The sequence below is a fragment of the Jaculus jaculus genome, chromosome 6, assembly GCF_020740685.1.
Source record: "Jaculus jaculus isolate mJacJac1 chromosome 6, mJacJac1.mat.Y.cur, whole genome shotgun sequence".
NCBI lineage: Eukaryota > Metazoa > Chordata > Mammalia > Rodentia > Dipodidae > Jaculus > Jaculus jaculus.
In genome coordinates this window covers 113906870-113924703 of record NC_059107.1, presented here as the reverse complement: position 1 = coordinate 113924703, position 17834 = coordinate 113906870, and the positions used below count along the sequence as shown (strand labels likewise).

At 35.1% G+C, this 17834-nt stretch overlaps 1 protein-coding gene across 4 annotated transcripts in view; it reads right to left on the bottom strand.

Moving 5' to 3' along the window:
* Positions 1-3316: 3316 nt before the first annotated feature.
* Positions 3317-17834, bottom strand: part of Cnot2 (CCR4-NOT transcription complex subunit 2) — a 108777-nt gene continuing 94259 nt past the window's right edge. For all 4 annotated transcript variants that reach the window (XM_004650092.3, XM_045152520.1, XM_045152521.1 and 1 more), the window contains 5 exons: positions 15647-15708; positions 15511-15560; positions 13010-13110; positions 10963-11107; positions 3317-4460 (listed from right to left, as the gene is read on the bottom strand). In XM_004650092.3, coding sequence (XP_004650149.1) covers positions 4374-4460; positions 10963-11107; positions 13010-13110; positions 15511-15560; positions 15647-15708 — 445 coding nt within the window. In that variant the 3' untranslated portion in view covers positions 3317-4373. The remainder of the gene's footprint in view (positions 4461-10962; positions 11108-13009; positions 13111-15510; positions 15561-15646; positions 15709-17834) is intronic.

The following is a 17834-nucleotide window of genomic DNA, read 5'->3' as shown; positions in this document are numbered from 1 at the left end:
TTTCATCCTTGTTGCAGTGGGGAAAAAGCAACAAGTAGGTAAATGCTTGGCTTTGTATATGCTGTAAAAACTTGAAACTTCCAGTTCTTAAATTTTGTTTTACCTAAGGAAAACTGTCATTGAAAACCCCTGAAAATGGATTTTTATCGTGTACACACACACACACAGCTAAAGAAGCATAGATCTTTGCACTCAAATAGATGAAGGAAATCTCTGCTGAAAGCAAATAGCTTTTGTTCTACAAAGCCAATTATAGTTGAATTTCAAAATTTGTACAACATACTATGCACATGGAAGTTAACTATTTAGCTATATATAGGAAGAAATTAAAAGAATTAAATCCAAGAAAGAAAACGTGGTATGTATAGTTTAGAACAACTTCTACTTAACAGGTTATAATGAAGAATATGTATGTTTTATTGGCATGATGGCACATGCCTGCCTTTATTCCCAGCACTTGGAAGGCAGAGGTAGGAGGACCGACACTACAAAGTGAATTCAGGTCAACCTGGGATAGAGTGAGACCCTACCTTGGGGGGGGGGGGAAGGTTTCAAATAGAAATTTTAAACTTGTATTTGAAACCAAGAGGCATTTGACACCAAGTTATTGAAAATCAGCTAACATGTCATAGGGCTGGAAACTGTTATGCAGCCTGTTTGACCAGAAGGCTTCACCACCAGTGCATCCTGAAAGTTGTATGGTTGAACAGCCGGGTAAAATGTGCCATGTAGAGCAACAGTGGCCTGCTGTGGGGGAAACCAAGTGCTCTCTGGATTTGAGGCCCTCTCCGTGGGAGGGAACTCATACTCTTAGTAATGAAAATCAAATCTATTGCTGGGAGGGAGGGGACAGGAATCTTAGGAGGGAACTACTATTGTTGCTGGGCTACCAAACTGCCCTCTAAATATTTCTGTTTAGGCCCATGTATTAATGCTACTCTCACTTTTGGTTAGAGGCTTCTCTTTTCAGAGGGCAATGACTACTGGAGAGACTCAAAACTCATCAAGGTGCTGAAAAGAGATAGCTGAGTGTTCAGCACAAAGTGACAAATCTATTACATTCTTCAAGGTTCAGGAACAATGTTGGAAGTGGTAGCAGAAAGAATATAAGAAGGAAGACGCACTTTGGAATATTATTTTCCAGGCATTAAGTGGCCTCACAGTGTCTGATGTTATCTATACAAGACCTGCATAATGAGGGGAAAAAGACAACAAAGATGACATCAAAATAAAGGGACTAGTTGGAAAAGGGGGGGGGGGTGTTCAGTCAGTTGTGACAGGGACATAAAAAAGTGGTAGGAAGAATTACGACCAAGATACATTGTGTGTATATATAAATGGAGGTTGTCAATAGAAAGGTTAAAAAAAAATTGGCTAAAGTGGTAAAATTTCCTAATTCTTTATGAGTAAGGTTAAAAACTCAAAAAAGTGGAAGGTGTACTTAAAATTTGTCTACGAGCAGTTAATTTAAAATTAGCATCAACATAAGAAACTGTTTTTTTGAGGAAGGGTCTCCCTGTAGCCCAGGATGACCTAGAATTCATTCTGCAGTCTCTGGGTGGCCTTGAATTGACAGTGATCCTCCTACCTCTGCCTTCAGAGTGGTGGGATTAAAGGCATGTGCCACCACACTTGGCTCTATCTTGTTTTTAAAACAATTTACATGGTACCAATCCTATCAATGCCTCAGATAACATTCCATTTTCTTAAAAATAAAGATCCTGGGCTGGAGAGATGGCTTAGTGGTTAAGCACTTGCCAGCGAAGCCAAAGGACCTCGGTTTCAGGCTTGATTCCCCAGGACCCACGTTAGCCAGATGCACAAGGGGGTGCATGCATCTGGAGTTCGTTTGCAGTGGCTGGAGGCCCTGGTGCATCCAATCTCAATCTCTCTATCTGCCTCTTTCTGTCTGTTGCTCTCAAATAAATAAATAAAAATGAACAACAACAACAAAAAGATCCTCTTCCATTGTGGTTCTCTTCCCACTTGTTCGTTATGATAATGTAGGAAAAAAGTTACCTTTTATAATGTACATTACTATGAAAAAATGCATTCCATCTTTTGAGGTAAGATTGGACTTTTTTTTTTTTAATGTGAGAGAGCCATAGTGAGGCCTTGGCACCCCAGGGCTTTCAGCCACTGCAATATAACTCCAGAAGCATGTGCCACCTTGTATGCATGTGCAACCTTGTGCATTTGTGTCACCTTGTGTGTCTGGCTTACGTGGGACCTGGAGAGTTCTTAAGGCTTCACAGGTAAGCACCTTAACAGCAAAGCCAACTCTCTAGCTTGCAATCTTCATTCTTTTGAAACTAATTTTGAAGATCTGATTCTGATGCCTGTTAAAGGTAAAGGTTATTGTGCAATAACGAGTCAAAAGTGTTATCTTTCCTACTGAGGTGATGCTTCGGGTTACTTCTGTAATATTTAAAAATTCTGACACTTTTTTTTTTTTTTTTAATGAGAAAGAGGATTGGTATAACAGAGCCTCCAGCCACTGCAATCAAATGCCAGACTGTGTGAAACCTTGTTTACATGCACAACCTTGTGCATGCATCACCTTGTGTATCTGGCTTCAATGGAATCTTGGGAGTCTATTATGGTTTCTTAGGCTTCAGAGACAAGTGCCTTAACCACTAAGTCATCTTTCCAGCCCTAAAATCAGTCTTAAGTATCTTAAAATACTTAGAAAAAGAAAAGACTAAGTTACTGTATATTCCTGTTATACAAAGTAATTTCATAAATTTAGTACTTTTCAAATATGATTTTGCAAACACCAGCATTCATTCTTACAGAATTAGTTAAAAACAAAACAATTAAAAAGTAAACCTGACTGCTTTCTTTCTCAATTTCTAGTTCTACTTTGGTAATTTCAGTGTTCAAACATCATAAGATAGATTTTGTATTCAGATGGGCAAAGGATCCAGTACTTCAGAGTGTGAAATATAAGCCAGGATCTGAGGGTGGTATCTACCCCCATTTACTTGATGCTTGTCTTAATTTGTACACTACTTCATAGACAAAATAAACCTTAAACATCTTTGAGGACTCAAAGAAAAGTTCTTTGGACAGACTGCCCAGTGAGCAGGATATTTGTTTCTAATGCTGCTTTAATTACTAATTTTTTCTCTAATATTGCAAATGTCTGCATTTTTAACCTACAAGTGAAAAGGCTCACTATAAATCCATTAAGTTGTTGACAGCTGAAAAGACATTTTAAATTTAATTATACCAGTATATTTGTTAAACCATTTCCCATGTACTTTTCATGTTGAAGAAGAAATTCCACAATTTCAAATCAAAGTCCACAATGCAGTGAGGAGAGCTTTTCTACTTTATTACAAAGAGAAGAAGCCTTTATGTGGTCAGAAAATACAAGATTGATCTTTTTTCTCTTCCTATGAAACGCTGCTGTTCAAACAGCCAGAGTGAATTGTCTCAGTTCACTTCTTTAAGTCCCATCACATTCACTTGGGTATGGATGTCCTTGGCTGCTGAAAATCTGGCCCTTTAGTGCACAGGGCGACAAAGTCCCCTGACCAGCAGTTCCAGAATGTCCCATTTTCATATATTGCATCCATGCACACCTCCTAAAAATGAGGTACAGCAGGGCAAACATTTTCCAAAATAGATGTCATATATATAATATATACACATTCGTACATACATACCTTTATTCATGTGATGTCCAAAAATTTAAAAAAAATGTACACATTTATTACAAAATCGTAACAAAGACTGGACAGTGTTTTGCTCATTCTGGAAAGATGAAGCTCAGTAATAACACAACCCTGGAAACCATCCAGAGATTGTGGCAATATCTTTCTTCTAAACAGTCAGATATTCTTGCATTAAGCTTGGCGAAACTGCCTTTCAAAAACAGAAGGGGAAGTAAAATGAAGGAAGCAGACCTTGCTCATCTTTCCAAATGAAATACGAGAAGGATCTTCACATAAAAATGCACAAACATTTGTTATTTTATTACCAATAGTGCTACAATGAACAATGCAAATTTTGTGGTCTAATTTTGTTGAGTCTTTTGTGGGTTTTTGTTTTTACATTTAAGAAACTAAATGGTAAACTTCTGTCAGTATAATTGCTTGTTTTTACAGACCCAAGTCTGTCTGCTGGCAAAAAAAGAAATAAATGGGAAAAAAAAAATCAGACCCTGCTCAAACTAGAGAAAACAAATTATAAATTTAGTTGTTGGGCAGCACATAATTAGTAAGGCAGGACCTCAAATGGTGACCCTTTGCGTAAGCCAATTGCCAGATCCTCAAGGATTAAAACCAGGGTGCCTGAGCCACATCAGTTCTGCAGTTATGTTGAGTATTGTGCTGAGACAGCCATACCCCAAGAAAAGGGAAGTCTTTTTAGAAGGCTTGCTGAGCAGGGTTGTAGTTGAAGGTGGATGGCAGGTGAGGCCGTTCTTCTAATTTGTCATATTCCAGATGGAACTCCTACAAAAAACAGTAACAAAAAAAAAAGAAAATTAGGGATTTAAATTTAAATAATTTCATCCTTTTTTTTTGCTTTTTTGTTTTTCAAGGTAGGGTCTCGCTCTAGCTCAGGCTGACCTGAATTCACTATGTAGTCTCAGGGTGGCCTCGAACTCATGGCAATCCTCCTACCTCTGCCTCCCAAATGCTGGGATTAAAGGCGTGCGCCACCACACCCGGCTATCCCTTCTTAATTACCATTTCTTTGACAAATACATTTACTCTCTATAAAAAGTTACAATATTCCCAGTGAGAATGAAAATCAGACACAGATATTCCAATTCTTTTCCTCTATGTTAAATATAGCTTGACCAACAATGTGTTTTAAATTCTATATGATAAGTATAAAAGTATGCATTTTCAGCAAGTTATGTAAAGAAACTACTTAGGACCCTGAATTACAACAAAATGAAAACTTATACATCTTCCAGGGTTCCTATGTCACAAATTTAAAACATATCTTGAAAAGTTAAATACCACTGCAAGCCTCAGTAATTCTGCTATAGGCTTATCTGAAGACTGACTAGATTACTTTAACCAAACTTTCAAATGTTAGTTTTTTAAAAAGAACTATTATTATTATTATTATTATTAAATTTATTTTTCAAGGTAGGGTCTCACTCTACCTCAAGCTGACCTGGAATTCACTCTGAGGCCTCAGGGTGGCCTTGAACTCACAGTGATCCACCTACCTCTGCCTCCTGAGTGCTGGGATTAAAAGTGTGCGCCACCATGCCCGGCTCCTTGTTTTATATTTGACAGTGTCTTTGGTATGTAGTTTAGGCTAGCCTTGAAGTCTTTATGTGGCCCACTCTGGCCTAAAATTCAGATACCCAGCCTCATCCTCCTGAGTACTGGGATTACTGGTTTATACCATTTCATGGCTCCATGAGTTTTAAAACTTAACAATGAAAAGTTTTCATGATACTCCCCCAAAACAGAGATGAAAAATATAAATGTACACTAAAAAAAAAATCCAACAAAATTCTTTGTGCAACCCCAAAAGCAAATTATCTAAAATTCCTACTTCTATAACCTTAATATAATTATCACAAATTATTGTGCAATTGCATTCACAAAATTATAAGCCTCATTATGTATTATCTATTAAAGGTTGAACCAACAAGTAATATTAGCAACCATGGATTAACATATCTTACCTTATGTGTCTGGTATCAAACAGATTCCATAATGGATGTTTCCATTATTAAATTAAATGAAAATTTCCATTATTAAAACGAAAACCTAGACCATAATGATCAAGCTTTCAGACACTGAGCCAAGTATTTAAAATTATAAATACATCACATTAACAATTACACATCATGCATAATTTGATAGCCAAATATGAATCAACAGATAAAGCTAATTTTATTCAAATCTTTATACTCAGCTTGTAAAGGATATATATATATATATATATATATATATATATATATATATATATATATATTTATTCTGCACCAGAGAAAAGGAGGCTCATAAATAACTCACCCAAGTAATACTATAGTTGTACACCAAGGATTAGGAACCAAGCCATTCTAGTGTAACACACTGTGTTTATTAGGTATGTTTAGCCCAAGAGCCAAAACAGATTTACTTCAATATACTCCAATTCAAAACAAACTTTGAAAGAATTAAAGGCCTAGAAAACAGTTTATATTACCTTTTTAAAAGGTCCTTTGCACACAACTGATTAAAGCACAGAGGTTACTTGCCTCCTTGTAAGAATTATCTCAGGTGAATCACAAGCACTGTATCTCCACTACAGAATGGTAGAGCTGCCACTGCCCCTTCCCCTCTACTGACTAGGGATTGGTAAGTATTATTTGGCTGAAGTTGCAAACTCAAATTAGTAAAAACATATTCTTAAAAAGCCCATCTGTAACTTTGAGACAACAACTCAAACTTACTAAACTAGTATTTTACTACATTATATTGCATTATTAGAGCTTAAACTAGACTAACTTTATCAATGTACATATTTTCTCTTACATATTATAAAAAAGATGTTTATATTTAGGAGCACAAATACTCAAATAATTTAAAAAGCTTCAAATACTGAAACTTATAAAGGTCAAATCTTTTCTACATAGACATTTAATCTATTTCTTATCTTCCATCTTTCACATATATCTGTATTTTTCTTAAAATACATAAAGCTTTTATCACCTCTTGCCTCTCTGTTTCTTAAGACTTAGGTGGGTTACTGATAGCATTTCTTGTATGTGCTGATGTGGTATGCACACACTGAACACAAGCATATCCTTGAACATCTTCTAGAAGCAAGTAGTGTGCTGTCCATACTTAATGCTTGAGTAGTTCTAGGCTCCTAATCCATATCTGGTGAACAGAAATAAGCTTTACTTGTGCTAGAAACAAAACATTTAAAAATATCTTAAAATTATTAGAGTCTATGCACATATTTTTGTATGTGACTGGGGAGGTCAGAAGACAGACAACTCTGGGTGTCATTCCTCAGGTGGCACCCACTTTTAAGACAAGGTGTCTGACTGACCTGGAGCTCACAAAGTAGGCAAGGCTGGCTGACCACTGAGCCCTGGGGAGCTGCCTGTCAGTCTTTACAGCACTGCCATAACAAGCAGATACCATCTCACCTGGGCATCAAGTACAGGTCCTCGTGTGTGCATGGGCAAGCCTTTTACCAACTAAGCTATCTCCCAGCCTCTCACATTTGTTTTTAATGGGAAAATTTTAGATTATATTATGAGTTCTAAATACTTATAAAACATTTTTTTCACAAGTGTTTATCTATTAAGAAAATTAGGACATGTACTCTCAAAACGTTACTTAAGCAGAACTGAAGTTATATATTGAACTCGGATAGTCAAGTAAAATTACAATTTATAAAAGCAATACTGTTACTGATCAAGTTATAGAAACTATCTGTTTTTTTCTTAACAGCTAAAATCCCTAACTTAAATTGTCCTAAATAGTTATTAGAAATGATTTTTGAAGAGAAGCATGAATAACTAATTAAAGTATAAAGATGTACTAACATGTATCAGTACAATTAGTGAAAACAATCATATTTATACTAAGCTGTGGCATTAAAAAAATCCTATGACTAGTAGAAATAGTTATATCTAGAAGATGCACTTTGACTAAAAGAATTCTGAAGTCTTAGTTTGAGAAAGCTATTGATAATAGGGAAAGTTTCATTACTTAAAAATTAACAGGAGGCTGGGAGTGGTGGTACACTGCCTTTAATCCCAGTACTTGGGAAGCAAAAGTAGGATTGCCATAAATTCAAGGCCAGCCTGAGACTATATAATGAATTCTAGGTCAGCCTGGGCTAGAGAGACTCTACCACAGTAAGCCAAAATAAGGCGCCGGGGGGACTGCTTTCAAAATTCTTATGTAAGGATATATATACTCCTAAGACTACATTATATGAGACCGTCTCAAAATTGTCATAACTTTAAAATTAGTGGGTTATGAATGATTCTAGTAAAATTACACAGAATCAACCAGATGGCTGTTAATAATTTAAGGTCATCTTAACAGGAAGATTAAGTATATAAAATGTCAAATATTGGCATATGTTAATTATTAATTTATAGGAAATTCTCAAAATAAATGATGGGTTGAACCCTAGCACTCAAACTCAAATACCGCAGAGGATAAATGCTTCTGATTTGAAAGCAAAAGGCTCATTTAATATACTGAGCACAGACTGATTAGTCTAGATATGTTCAGCACGTTACAATGACAACATAATTGCACAGTTAGCTAATATTAAGTCACATTATAGTTTTCTTAGGATGAATTAAAAGCTATTAGTATGGTATACTCTACTTTAAAGGTCGGAGCTCTGAAGTTAACTTGAGATATAGTATATATTTATTTAACAAATGATTGCCAAGTATCCAGCAAATTATTTAGAGATTTTTAACAAACAGTGTAAAGATGCCATTTAATTTTTTTTTTAATTTCACAGCTTTTTTTTTTTTTTTTTTTTTGGTTTTTGAGGTAGGGTCTCTCTCTAGCCCAGACTGACCTGGAATTCACTATGGAGTCTCAGGATGGCCTCAAACTTATGGTGGTCCTCCTACCTCTGCCTCCCGAGTGCTGGGATTAAAGGCATGTGCCACCATGCCCAGCTCACAGCTTTTTAAAAAAACTAAATGTTTTAAAAATGAAGATTCTTTCCAGAGTTGATAGAGGCACTGAGATGGGTTTCAGGTAAAATATCATTAAATAACACTGGCCACTCATAGCTGGAGAAGCTGAGACAGGAGATCCAACAAAGAAAAACTTTTACTTTTGTACACTTAGGGTGAGGGGTCTCTGACTAGAGACAAGGCCTTATCACCTTACTACAAAGTGTATGTGCCCTGTGGCTACTACATGCTCAAAGGTACTAGATGGGACATAGGGCCAGAAATCAGACTGCCTTGGGCCTGGACACAGAGGTGAGAAAGATGGTGCAGCATTGTGGGAGAAATGTCAGCTATTTTCTGTACCTGGGATGAGAGAAGTGGCAGAGGGACATGGCTGATCCCCAATATAGTGACAGCTTTTGCCATCTAATAGTACAAACAAAACTATATAGGAGATAGAAAAATTAGGAGAAAACTCATTTAACATGTGTACCATATCCATCATCACATTTTACATAAATAACACTTTCTTTAACATTTACTTGAACTATGACTTATTTATGTGGAAAAGTAAATAGGTCCAATATTAATGGTTCTAAATACATTATAGATAGCACTTAAATCTCAAAAACTGACTATCAAGTAAATTGATTAACACATAATCTTACTAAAATTTAACTATAATTGTATAGCAATCTATTGCTAAAGTCCATTCTTTTTTGGCATAATAAGCAAAAAGCTTCATGTTGAATAAGAAATTTTGGCTTCTTACTAAAACAATATTCTTTCTACAAAGACTTTGCTCTCTCCTATGGCACCACCCTGCACCAGGCCCAGCATCATCTCTAGAATGACTTGGGAGACTTGTTAGAAGTACAAATTCTCAGGTCCTGTTCACAAACTTAACTGTATCAGAAACTGAAGAGTATGGCTCAGTACCCCAGGTGACTCTGATACAAGTGAAAGTTGGAGAGCCTCAAACTATCAATTCCAGCTTTTTCCAAGTTTAGAAGAAGAACAGTAAACTCTAATGATGATTTAAAAAACTTAGAAACTACTAATATATTATCATATAGCCAACATATGTTAAATTTACTCAATGTGTGTGTGTAATATCATTCAATCTTCTTAATAAAGGAAATATTATCTACATTTTTTTTGCCAACAAGGGCTGGAAAGAAAACTTGTACAAGGACAAAACAGGAGTTAAATTCCAATCTAAATCCAAAAGCTACAATTTTCTACTGTGCTACACTGTATAAGGAGTAGACAAAATATAGAATGTCTCATAAATTTAACTAATGAAGCTGTTTCTATTTACCACAAATGCTAAGTCAGGGACATTCTTTGGAATTAAGAAATTCATATTAATTAGTATTGTTTAAGTAACTCAAATATAGTATAATAATTTGGTCAGATATCACATTTACCACTAAGAAACTTAAAAACAAAAAGAAAACTAATTTAACTTCTTGTGTGTTTTTATTTTGGGTTTTAGTTGTTGGGATCATCTTTTCTGTTTAGGCTTATATACGAAGTCTGCTTGGAATGTCAGTTTTTCTATGATTTGTAGCTAATTGCATTTCACAATGTCTTCTTCAGAATGTAAAACTTTTATCAGTTTAGTAAGGCTGAATAAAAAAACTGATAATTTGTCAAAAATATTTTTATTCTGTTGAAATTTAACCCCAGATTTTACAATTCTGAGAATCACTGATGCAAAATGCACTCAGAAAGACCTGAGTTCTAAAGTTACATAACCCGAGCTACAGTCATTACTAGCAAGATTAAGTAAACATAAGCCCGTATGTAAAATATCCATTGACATTGAAATTTTACACATGGACAGTAGGCAAGGTGAATTTGTAAGGCAAAGTTGTAAAACCAAAATAAAACAAAACAATTAGATTTTCCCCTACAGCTTCTCCCCTCAGCATTTAGTTGTCATAGGAATAGTCAATGACTAATGCTTGCAATTTTTCCCATTAAATGACCTGCAAATAAACACCCACTCCTGTAAAAAAGCTTTGAATGTACTGTTTTAGGAAAAAAATTTGCTATTTAATTCAAAATATCAATATAAAAGTACATGAATGAGATTATTTTTAATTTATAATTTGGTAGTCATAAAATTTTTCAAATGCTATCTTTTACCAAGTTTAACTATTTCCCTATTAGTCCAGTAAACTGTTTTTGGACATGCTCCTGAAAGTAAAGCCAATGTGGTGGAGACAAGAGACTTGGCAGAGATCTAACATACTACTGGAACAGATACACTGGTATATATAACTAAAGAGGACATTTTTTAAAAGTACATTTGTACATGGAAGAATATATACCTTAGCTACTTTCCTCCAGTTAAGACAGTCAAAGAAGTAATATGTTCCCCTCTCATATGTATTGGTTTTCATTGTTGGTTCCATGCCTGGTGCCCTGGTAATCCATACTCGTTCTTCTTTATGATATCTCCAATCACGGTTAAAACTTCAATTTTTAAAAGAAAAAGACAGTTAATTTTTCCTTATGGCCTAGTAACAAACATTTTTTAATGTGTTGCAAAACATTTTGCAGCAAAAACTATATATAACATACATGGAGGATTATTAATTGCTTTTATTGCTATTAAATATCACCTTATCCAAAACTAGAAAAATAATTTCTTAATTTTCCTAAAAAGTATACCTTTTATTTTACCTTTATTAAACTGAAGGCATTTTTTTTTTTTTTTTTTTTTTTTTTTTGGTTTTCGAGGTAGGGTCTCACTCTAGCCCAGGCTCACCTGGAATTCACTATGGAGTCTCAGGGTGGCCTCAAACTCATGGCAATCCTCCTACCTCTGCCTCCCGAGTGCTGGGATTAAAGGCATGCACCACCACACCCGGCTGAAGACAATTTTTAAGTGGACAAAATACTTAAAATGTTGTATGAGTGATATGATAAAACTTGGGTACACTAAAAAAAGATGTAATATGGTTTAGAAGCTTGCTTTCTTTTGCACAGCCATTCAAAATTAAAATGTTTACTAAAACAATAATCCAATTATTTGTGTTACTTGGTGAGAGATTAAGAAAAAACTCAGTTTGAATTTGCTGTTATAATTCACCTAGTTTTATGTAACTATGTTAAAAATAGAATATCTATTTTGAAAAGTTTAATGATTTTCAAAAAACCTACTATTCCTAAATAACCAAAGGACATCATTAGAACTAATGCTGAGGCTGTATAACACTTATAAACTGGTGAAGTGACATTCAAAAGAGATAAAATGTCCCATAATAATATGTTTTTTGTAAATAAATGCTTTCCCATAAACACAAGGTAGTTTTTAGATGTGAACACGAGATGAGACAAAAGCCAATTATAAATGGCAATGTGTGATGGAATACAAGTAAGTTGAAAGGAACAGGTTATTATTCCTCATTTTATTAAAAAAATGAGAAGGAAACAAGGGGAAAAAAGCAAAAAGTAAATTATTTCAACTGAGAAATAAAAAATGGCACAATTCATTATAACACAAATACACAACAAATATGCAATTTCTTGGCTAATCAGTATTTTACTAAGCAATTAAATTCAGTGTCTAATTAAATGCTTATGATTCCACAAGGAATAAAAGGAAACACGAGTACTATTTTATACTTCTTACATTTAAAAATTTCCATTTACTAAATACAAGTCAACACTCCCGTTTTCCATCATAAATAAGTTCTGAAATCCTAATTCTTTTTACATAAACATTGCAAACCAAGGTATAATGTGCTTTCAATCTAAATTAATTTTACAAAATATAAAAATAACCTAAATTTCTATCTTTGCATTTCTTTTATGTTTTGTATTTTTAAAATAGTATTTGTTTGGGTGTGTGTGTGTGTACATGCAAAGCTGGCTTCACAAGGACAACTTTCAGGTCCATCCTCTGCCTTTCCACCCCGTGTAAGTAAGGCAGGGTTCTTGCTCTAGATTTTTGCCCAGCTGTATTTGTTAAGCATGCAGCAAGCTTCTGGGAAATTTCCCTGTCTTTGCCTCCCATTTCACTATAGGCATGAGCATACTGGGGTTACAGGAGCCCACCACATCTTCCTTTTTATATGTGGGACATGGGGCTCAAAATCACATACTCCAGGTCAAGAAGAAACCCTTTATCCATTCCACCATTTCCCCAAAACTGTCCTTCCTTATTTTTATTCTTAAATGCTAAAAAATTAATCTAGGTTCTGATACATGTCAGGTAAACAAACTACCACTGAGCCACACCTTCACTCAACTACTTAAAATTTCTCAATGAAGAAGCATTTACACCTACAAAAACTATAGCCATCTTCATTAAAAAAGTTTTAAGAACAGACAAAATCAGCTATGATAAAAATGTTAGTATTTTCAACATACAGCTCTACTGCAGCTAAAAGTTGTAATACATCTCCTCCATTCATGTAATAGAGATAGAAGAGAAGGTCTTCTCCATATCGCCCAAGTTTTATTGCAGCCAGCTAGAAAAGAAAAGTTAATATTTCTGAAATAAGAAACAAATTTAAATTTCGTAATACACAAGTGCTACCATTAAAATGAAAAACAGAAAAAACAGAAACTTCATTTTATAGCAGATAATTGTTTCTACATGATTATACAAACAGGTAGACAGAACTCTAAAAAGAGAAATTCTTCATTTAAATGATTAAGGTTATTTAACAATTACTGGTACTTTGGGGAGGAAATATTAAGTAAAAAACTTCTAAGCAGTATGACTATATTCAGATCATCTCATTCTGAGTACTTAAAAGTATATCCTACATGGCAATAAAACCAGAAAACTATGCTCAGAGATCTAGAACTTGTGTTCAAATACTATCTTTATTAGTTGCTAACAGATCCAAGTTACTTACAATCTATGAGCTATTTTCTATGATGTAGGCAAAAAAGACTTAGAAGGTTTACCAAAAAAACTAAAGTGGCCAGGCATGGTGACACACAGCTTAAATCCCAGCACTTGGAAGGCTGAGAAGTAGGAGTATCCCTGTGATTATCGAGGTCAGCCTGGGGTTATCAAGTGAATTCCAGGACAGCCTGGGCTACAGTGAGACCTTAATTGAATAAGGGTACATGAAAGTACCTGTGAGGTGCCAGGCATACAAGTTTGTAAGAAGTGTTAACTAAATCCATATTCACAGTGAATGACAACCCAGTTATGTTTCTAGCACATCTCAGGTGGTAGTCAATAGCTATTTATTTGGTTTCAAAGGACCTTTGAGAAAGAACTTCTTTGTATTTCTCTCCACAAGACAGAAAATAATAGCCAACAAAAACAGAAATCGCAGGTGAGTCCAAGTCAAATTCTCATATTTTAATATACCCTGAAAGCACTTGAAAACAAAAATACCAAATATTCTCTCTCTCTCTCTCTCTCTCTCTCTGTGTGTGTGTGTGTGTGTGTGTGTGTGTAAAAAAATGAAACTAAATGTGTTTACTTGCTAATCTGAATGCAATTTTTCTTCCCATTTATGTTATTCCCATATAAGCGGCAATTTCTTGTCAATGCAACAAATTCTCCAGGGTTTGTCAAACTGGTCTAAGAAAAGGTTCAATGGGATAGTTAGGTAATAAAAGTTCTATAGTGCAGAACAGTGATCTACAAATAGTTATATATGTATATATTAACATTTATAGGTTAAGTTTTTTATACTACTACCGTTCCCCCAAACCTAAAATTTACATTCCAGTATTCAAATTTCCCTAACAAATCTAAAGTTTTTCCTCCCTAAAGCAAAAATTATTTACTATTTCCTTTGTAAGATTCAAGAAGTGAGAGATTAAAGCAATGATCTGCTCATGATAACTCTATAACCAGAATTATAGTGATTAAAACAGTAAAAAAGAAAAATAACACAAAATAAGCCAGCTTTAAAAGATGTATATGTGAGGATAGGAAGAGATGATTCAGCAGTTAAGGTACTTGACTACAAAGTCTAATAACCCAGGTTAAATTTTTCAGTACCCACATAAAGTCAAATGCATAAAATGGTGCATGCATCTAGTTTGTTTGCAGCAGCTGGAAGCCCCAGTGCACTCATTCACTCTTTTTCTACTTGCAACTAAGTAAAAATAAAATATTTCTAAATAGATATATGTCTTGCTCCATTAAAAACATTTAAGCTGAGCCGGGCGTGGTGGCTCACGCCTTTAATCCCAGCACTTGGGAGGCAGAAGTAGGAGGATCACTGTGAGTTCGAGGCCACCCTGAGACTCCTTAGTGAATTCCAGGTCAGCCTGGGCTAGAATGAGACCCTACCTCAAAAAAACAAAACAAAACAAAAAAAAAAAAAAAATTTAAGCTAGATTTGGTGATGCATGGCTTTAATCCCAGCACTCATGAGGCAGAGGTAAGAGGATAGCTATGATTTCCAGTCCAGTCTGAGACTACATAATGAACTCCGGGTCACTTTGGGCTAGAGTGAGACCCTACCTTGAAAACAAAAACTTATTTAAGCCGAGCCACCCTAAGACTATATATAGTGAAATCCACATCAGCCTGAGCAAGAGTGAGATTGCAGCTCAAAAAACCAAAACAAACAACAACAAAAATTTATTTATGTAATATTTTTAAAAAAGCAAAAATCTTTCTTTTGGTTAAGGGCATAAAATGAGAATGTCAGAAAGAAATTGATCAAATGTACCAAATTAGCTTATTCCCATCAACTATTTTTGATTTTAAAGATATAACTCAAGGCATCAAAACACTAATATAAACAAATGTAGAAATAAAATGATTATGCATAACTGAATTGATATACATGGTCCCTGAGGCCATGCTAACATATTATGCTGTCTGAACTAAAAGTGATCCTGGAACAATGACAGAATTCATGCTGAGCAGAACAATAAGCTACACTCACCTTATCCCTAATGTGAATGTTCGTTAAGTATTCAGATGGAACATGGAAGTCTAGATAATAAAATGAAAAAAGCCTTATTAACTGATTCTTAGAAATATCTTATTTTTAAGTTCTGAACACAAATAGATTCTCCTACCTATGTCTTGAGGTCGACAAGGTGAAGATGCCCAGGGTGATGCAAATTTGGGGTAGAGATTTCTGAATAAGAGAGTAAAAATAAACCACATTGAAAATAAAGTAGAAAAGCATATTTGTAACTCAACTTTAGGAAAACAAGGAAAAACAGAATTCAAATGTAAAGTATCTGTACTTCTAGTTCTTTTCTTGGGTTTACTAAGACTTTATAGCAACAACAACAACAAAAAAAATAGTACAGCAACAAAAAAATAGTACAGGGCTGTCCCCCTCAGTATTCCATGAATACAGTATAAGTGACTGTATTAGAACATACAGATTATCCAATTTATTAGTTTTCTTTTAACTGACTTCATCTCAGAATGTTTAAATTCAAAACATTGCCCTGCAATGTACTGAGGAATGTAAAGCTCCCATATGCTCTCCTAGCCAGTAATTATTAGGAGCAAAATTTCATATTCACCAAATATTTACTGTGCCTTTTATAAGTTTGAACTTTTCTGAGCATTTTAAATATATTAAGTAAAATAAATAATCACTGACAACATAAAACTTTTTGTCTAAGGAAGGTGGACTGGTGAGGGACAGGCAATTAGCAAAGTAGAGAAATAATGCTGATAACAATATGTGTCTTGGGAAGGGAAATTGGTTGAATAATTAAGTAACATTCTCTATTGAGATTCACTGACAAGGTCAAACTGGAACAAAGATTTCAAGGATATATAAGAGGTATCTGATAGAAGACTAGACTAGCCACATCTGAGGTACAGCAAGGCCATCAGTGAAACTAACACAGTGGACAAAGAAAACAAGCAGTTGAGGTAGGCTAAGTAGGATATAATGGCTATTTAAAACCTATGAGGGCTGCAAAATTTGAGGCCTTTAATCACAATGAACCAACAAATCTTTATCAGATATTGAGCATAGGACAAACATATTTAAAGAAGATTATCTCGAGTACTAAATGAAGAAGCTACATGGCAGGGGGCAAAGAGAAAACCTACCTGGCTGGTCATGAATCACACTATTCAGACAACAAAAAAGAGTGGTAGCTATTTACATTAGTGAGATTTTGACTTAATTCTGTATTATTTGTATATATACTGGACATGAAGTATAATGAGTTAAGAAAGATGTTGAGCTTCTAGAAGTATTGAGTGAGACTGAGGGGGCTGCAGGTAAGTACAGGCTTGGGCAAGAACATTCAAGTGATAATGAACTGCAACGAGATCTTAAAAATCTTAAACTCAAGAGAAAACTCTGGGATAGAAATACATTATTTGGCATTCTCAGTCTATTTGGTGTTTAAAGTCTGAGACTGGACAAGATCATCAAGGGAATGAAATACAAATAAGACTAAACACAAACGTCTCGAGGAGAAAGAGGCATCAACAAAGCAAACGTGGGAAAAAACAGCCAGCCAGTGAAATCAGGTGAAGAAGGGTGTCTTCAAACTCAAGTGAAGAATGGGTACCAAAGAGAAAGAGGTTCTTAACAGTGACCACTTTTGTCACTTTGATGATCTTTCTAAGCACTGTTTTAGTGGAGCGATAGAGGCAAAATCCTAACAGAAATGGATTTAACAAAATGACAGAGGACAAAGGGAAAAAATAGGACACAGGGGAGGCTGTATCAAGAATATATTTTTATAAGATGAGGGGGAAAAAAAAAACCAGTATTATCTGAACGCTACTGGAAAGGACTTAACACAGTGAATACATTCTTTTTTTTTTAATTATTTACTTATTTATTTGACAGCGACAGACACAGAGAGAAAGACAGATAGAGGGAGAGAGAGAGAATGGGCACGCCAGGGCTTCCAGCCTCTGCAAACGAACTCCAGATGCGTGCGCCCCCTTGTGCATCTGACTAACGTGGGATCTGGGGAACCGAGCCTCGAACCGGGGTCCTTAGGCTTCACAGGCAAGCACTTAACCGCTAAGCCATTTCTCCAGCCCAACACAGTGAATAAATTCTTAAACAATAGTGGCACATGCCTATAACCTCAGCATTTAGACAGAAGGAAGAAAAATGAACAATGGACCTTGCCTCAAAAACCAAGCGGGATACAGCTTAATGGCAGTGTTCTTGCCTAGCATGCACAAAGCACCAGATTCATCCTAGCATGAGGAAGGGGTAGAGGTGTTAAGAGTTAAGAAGCTCTTGCATTTTCAAGAGACATTTTAAGT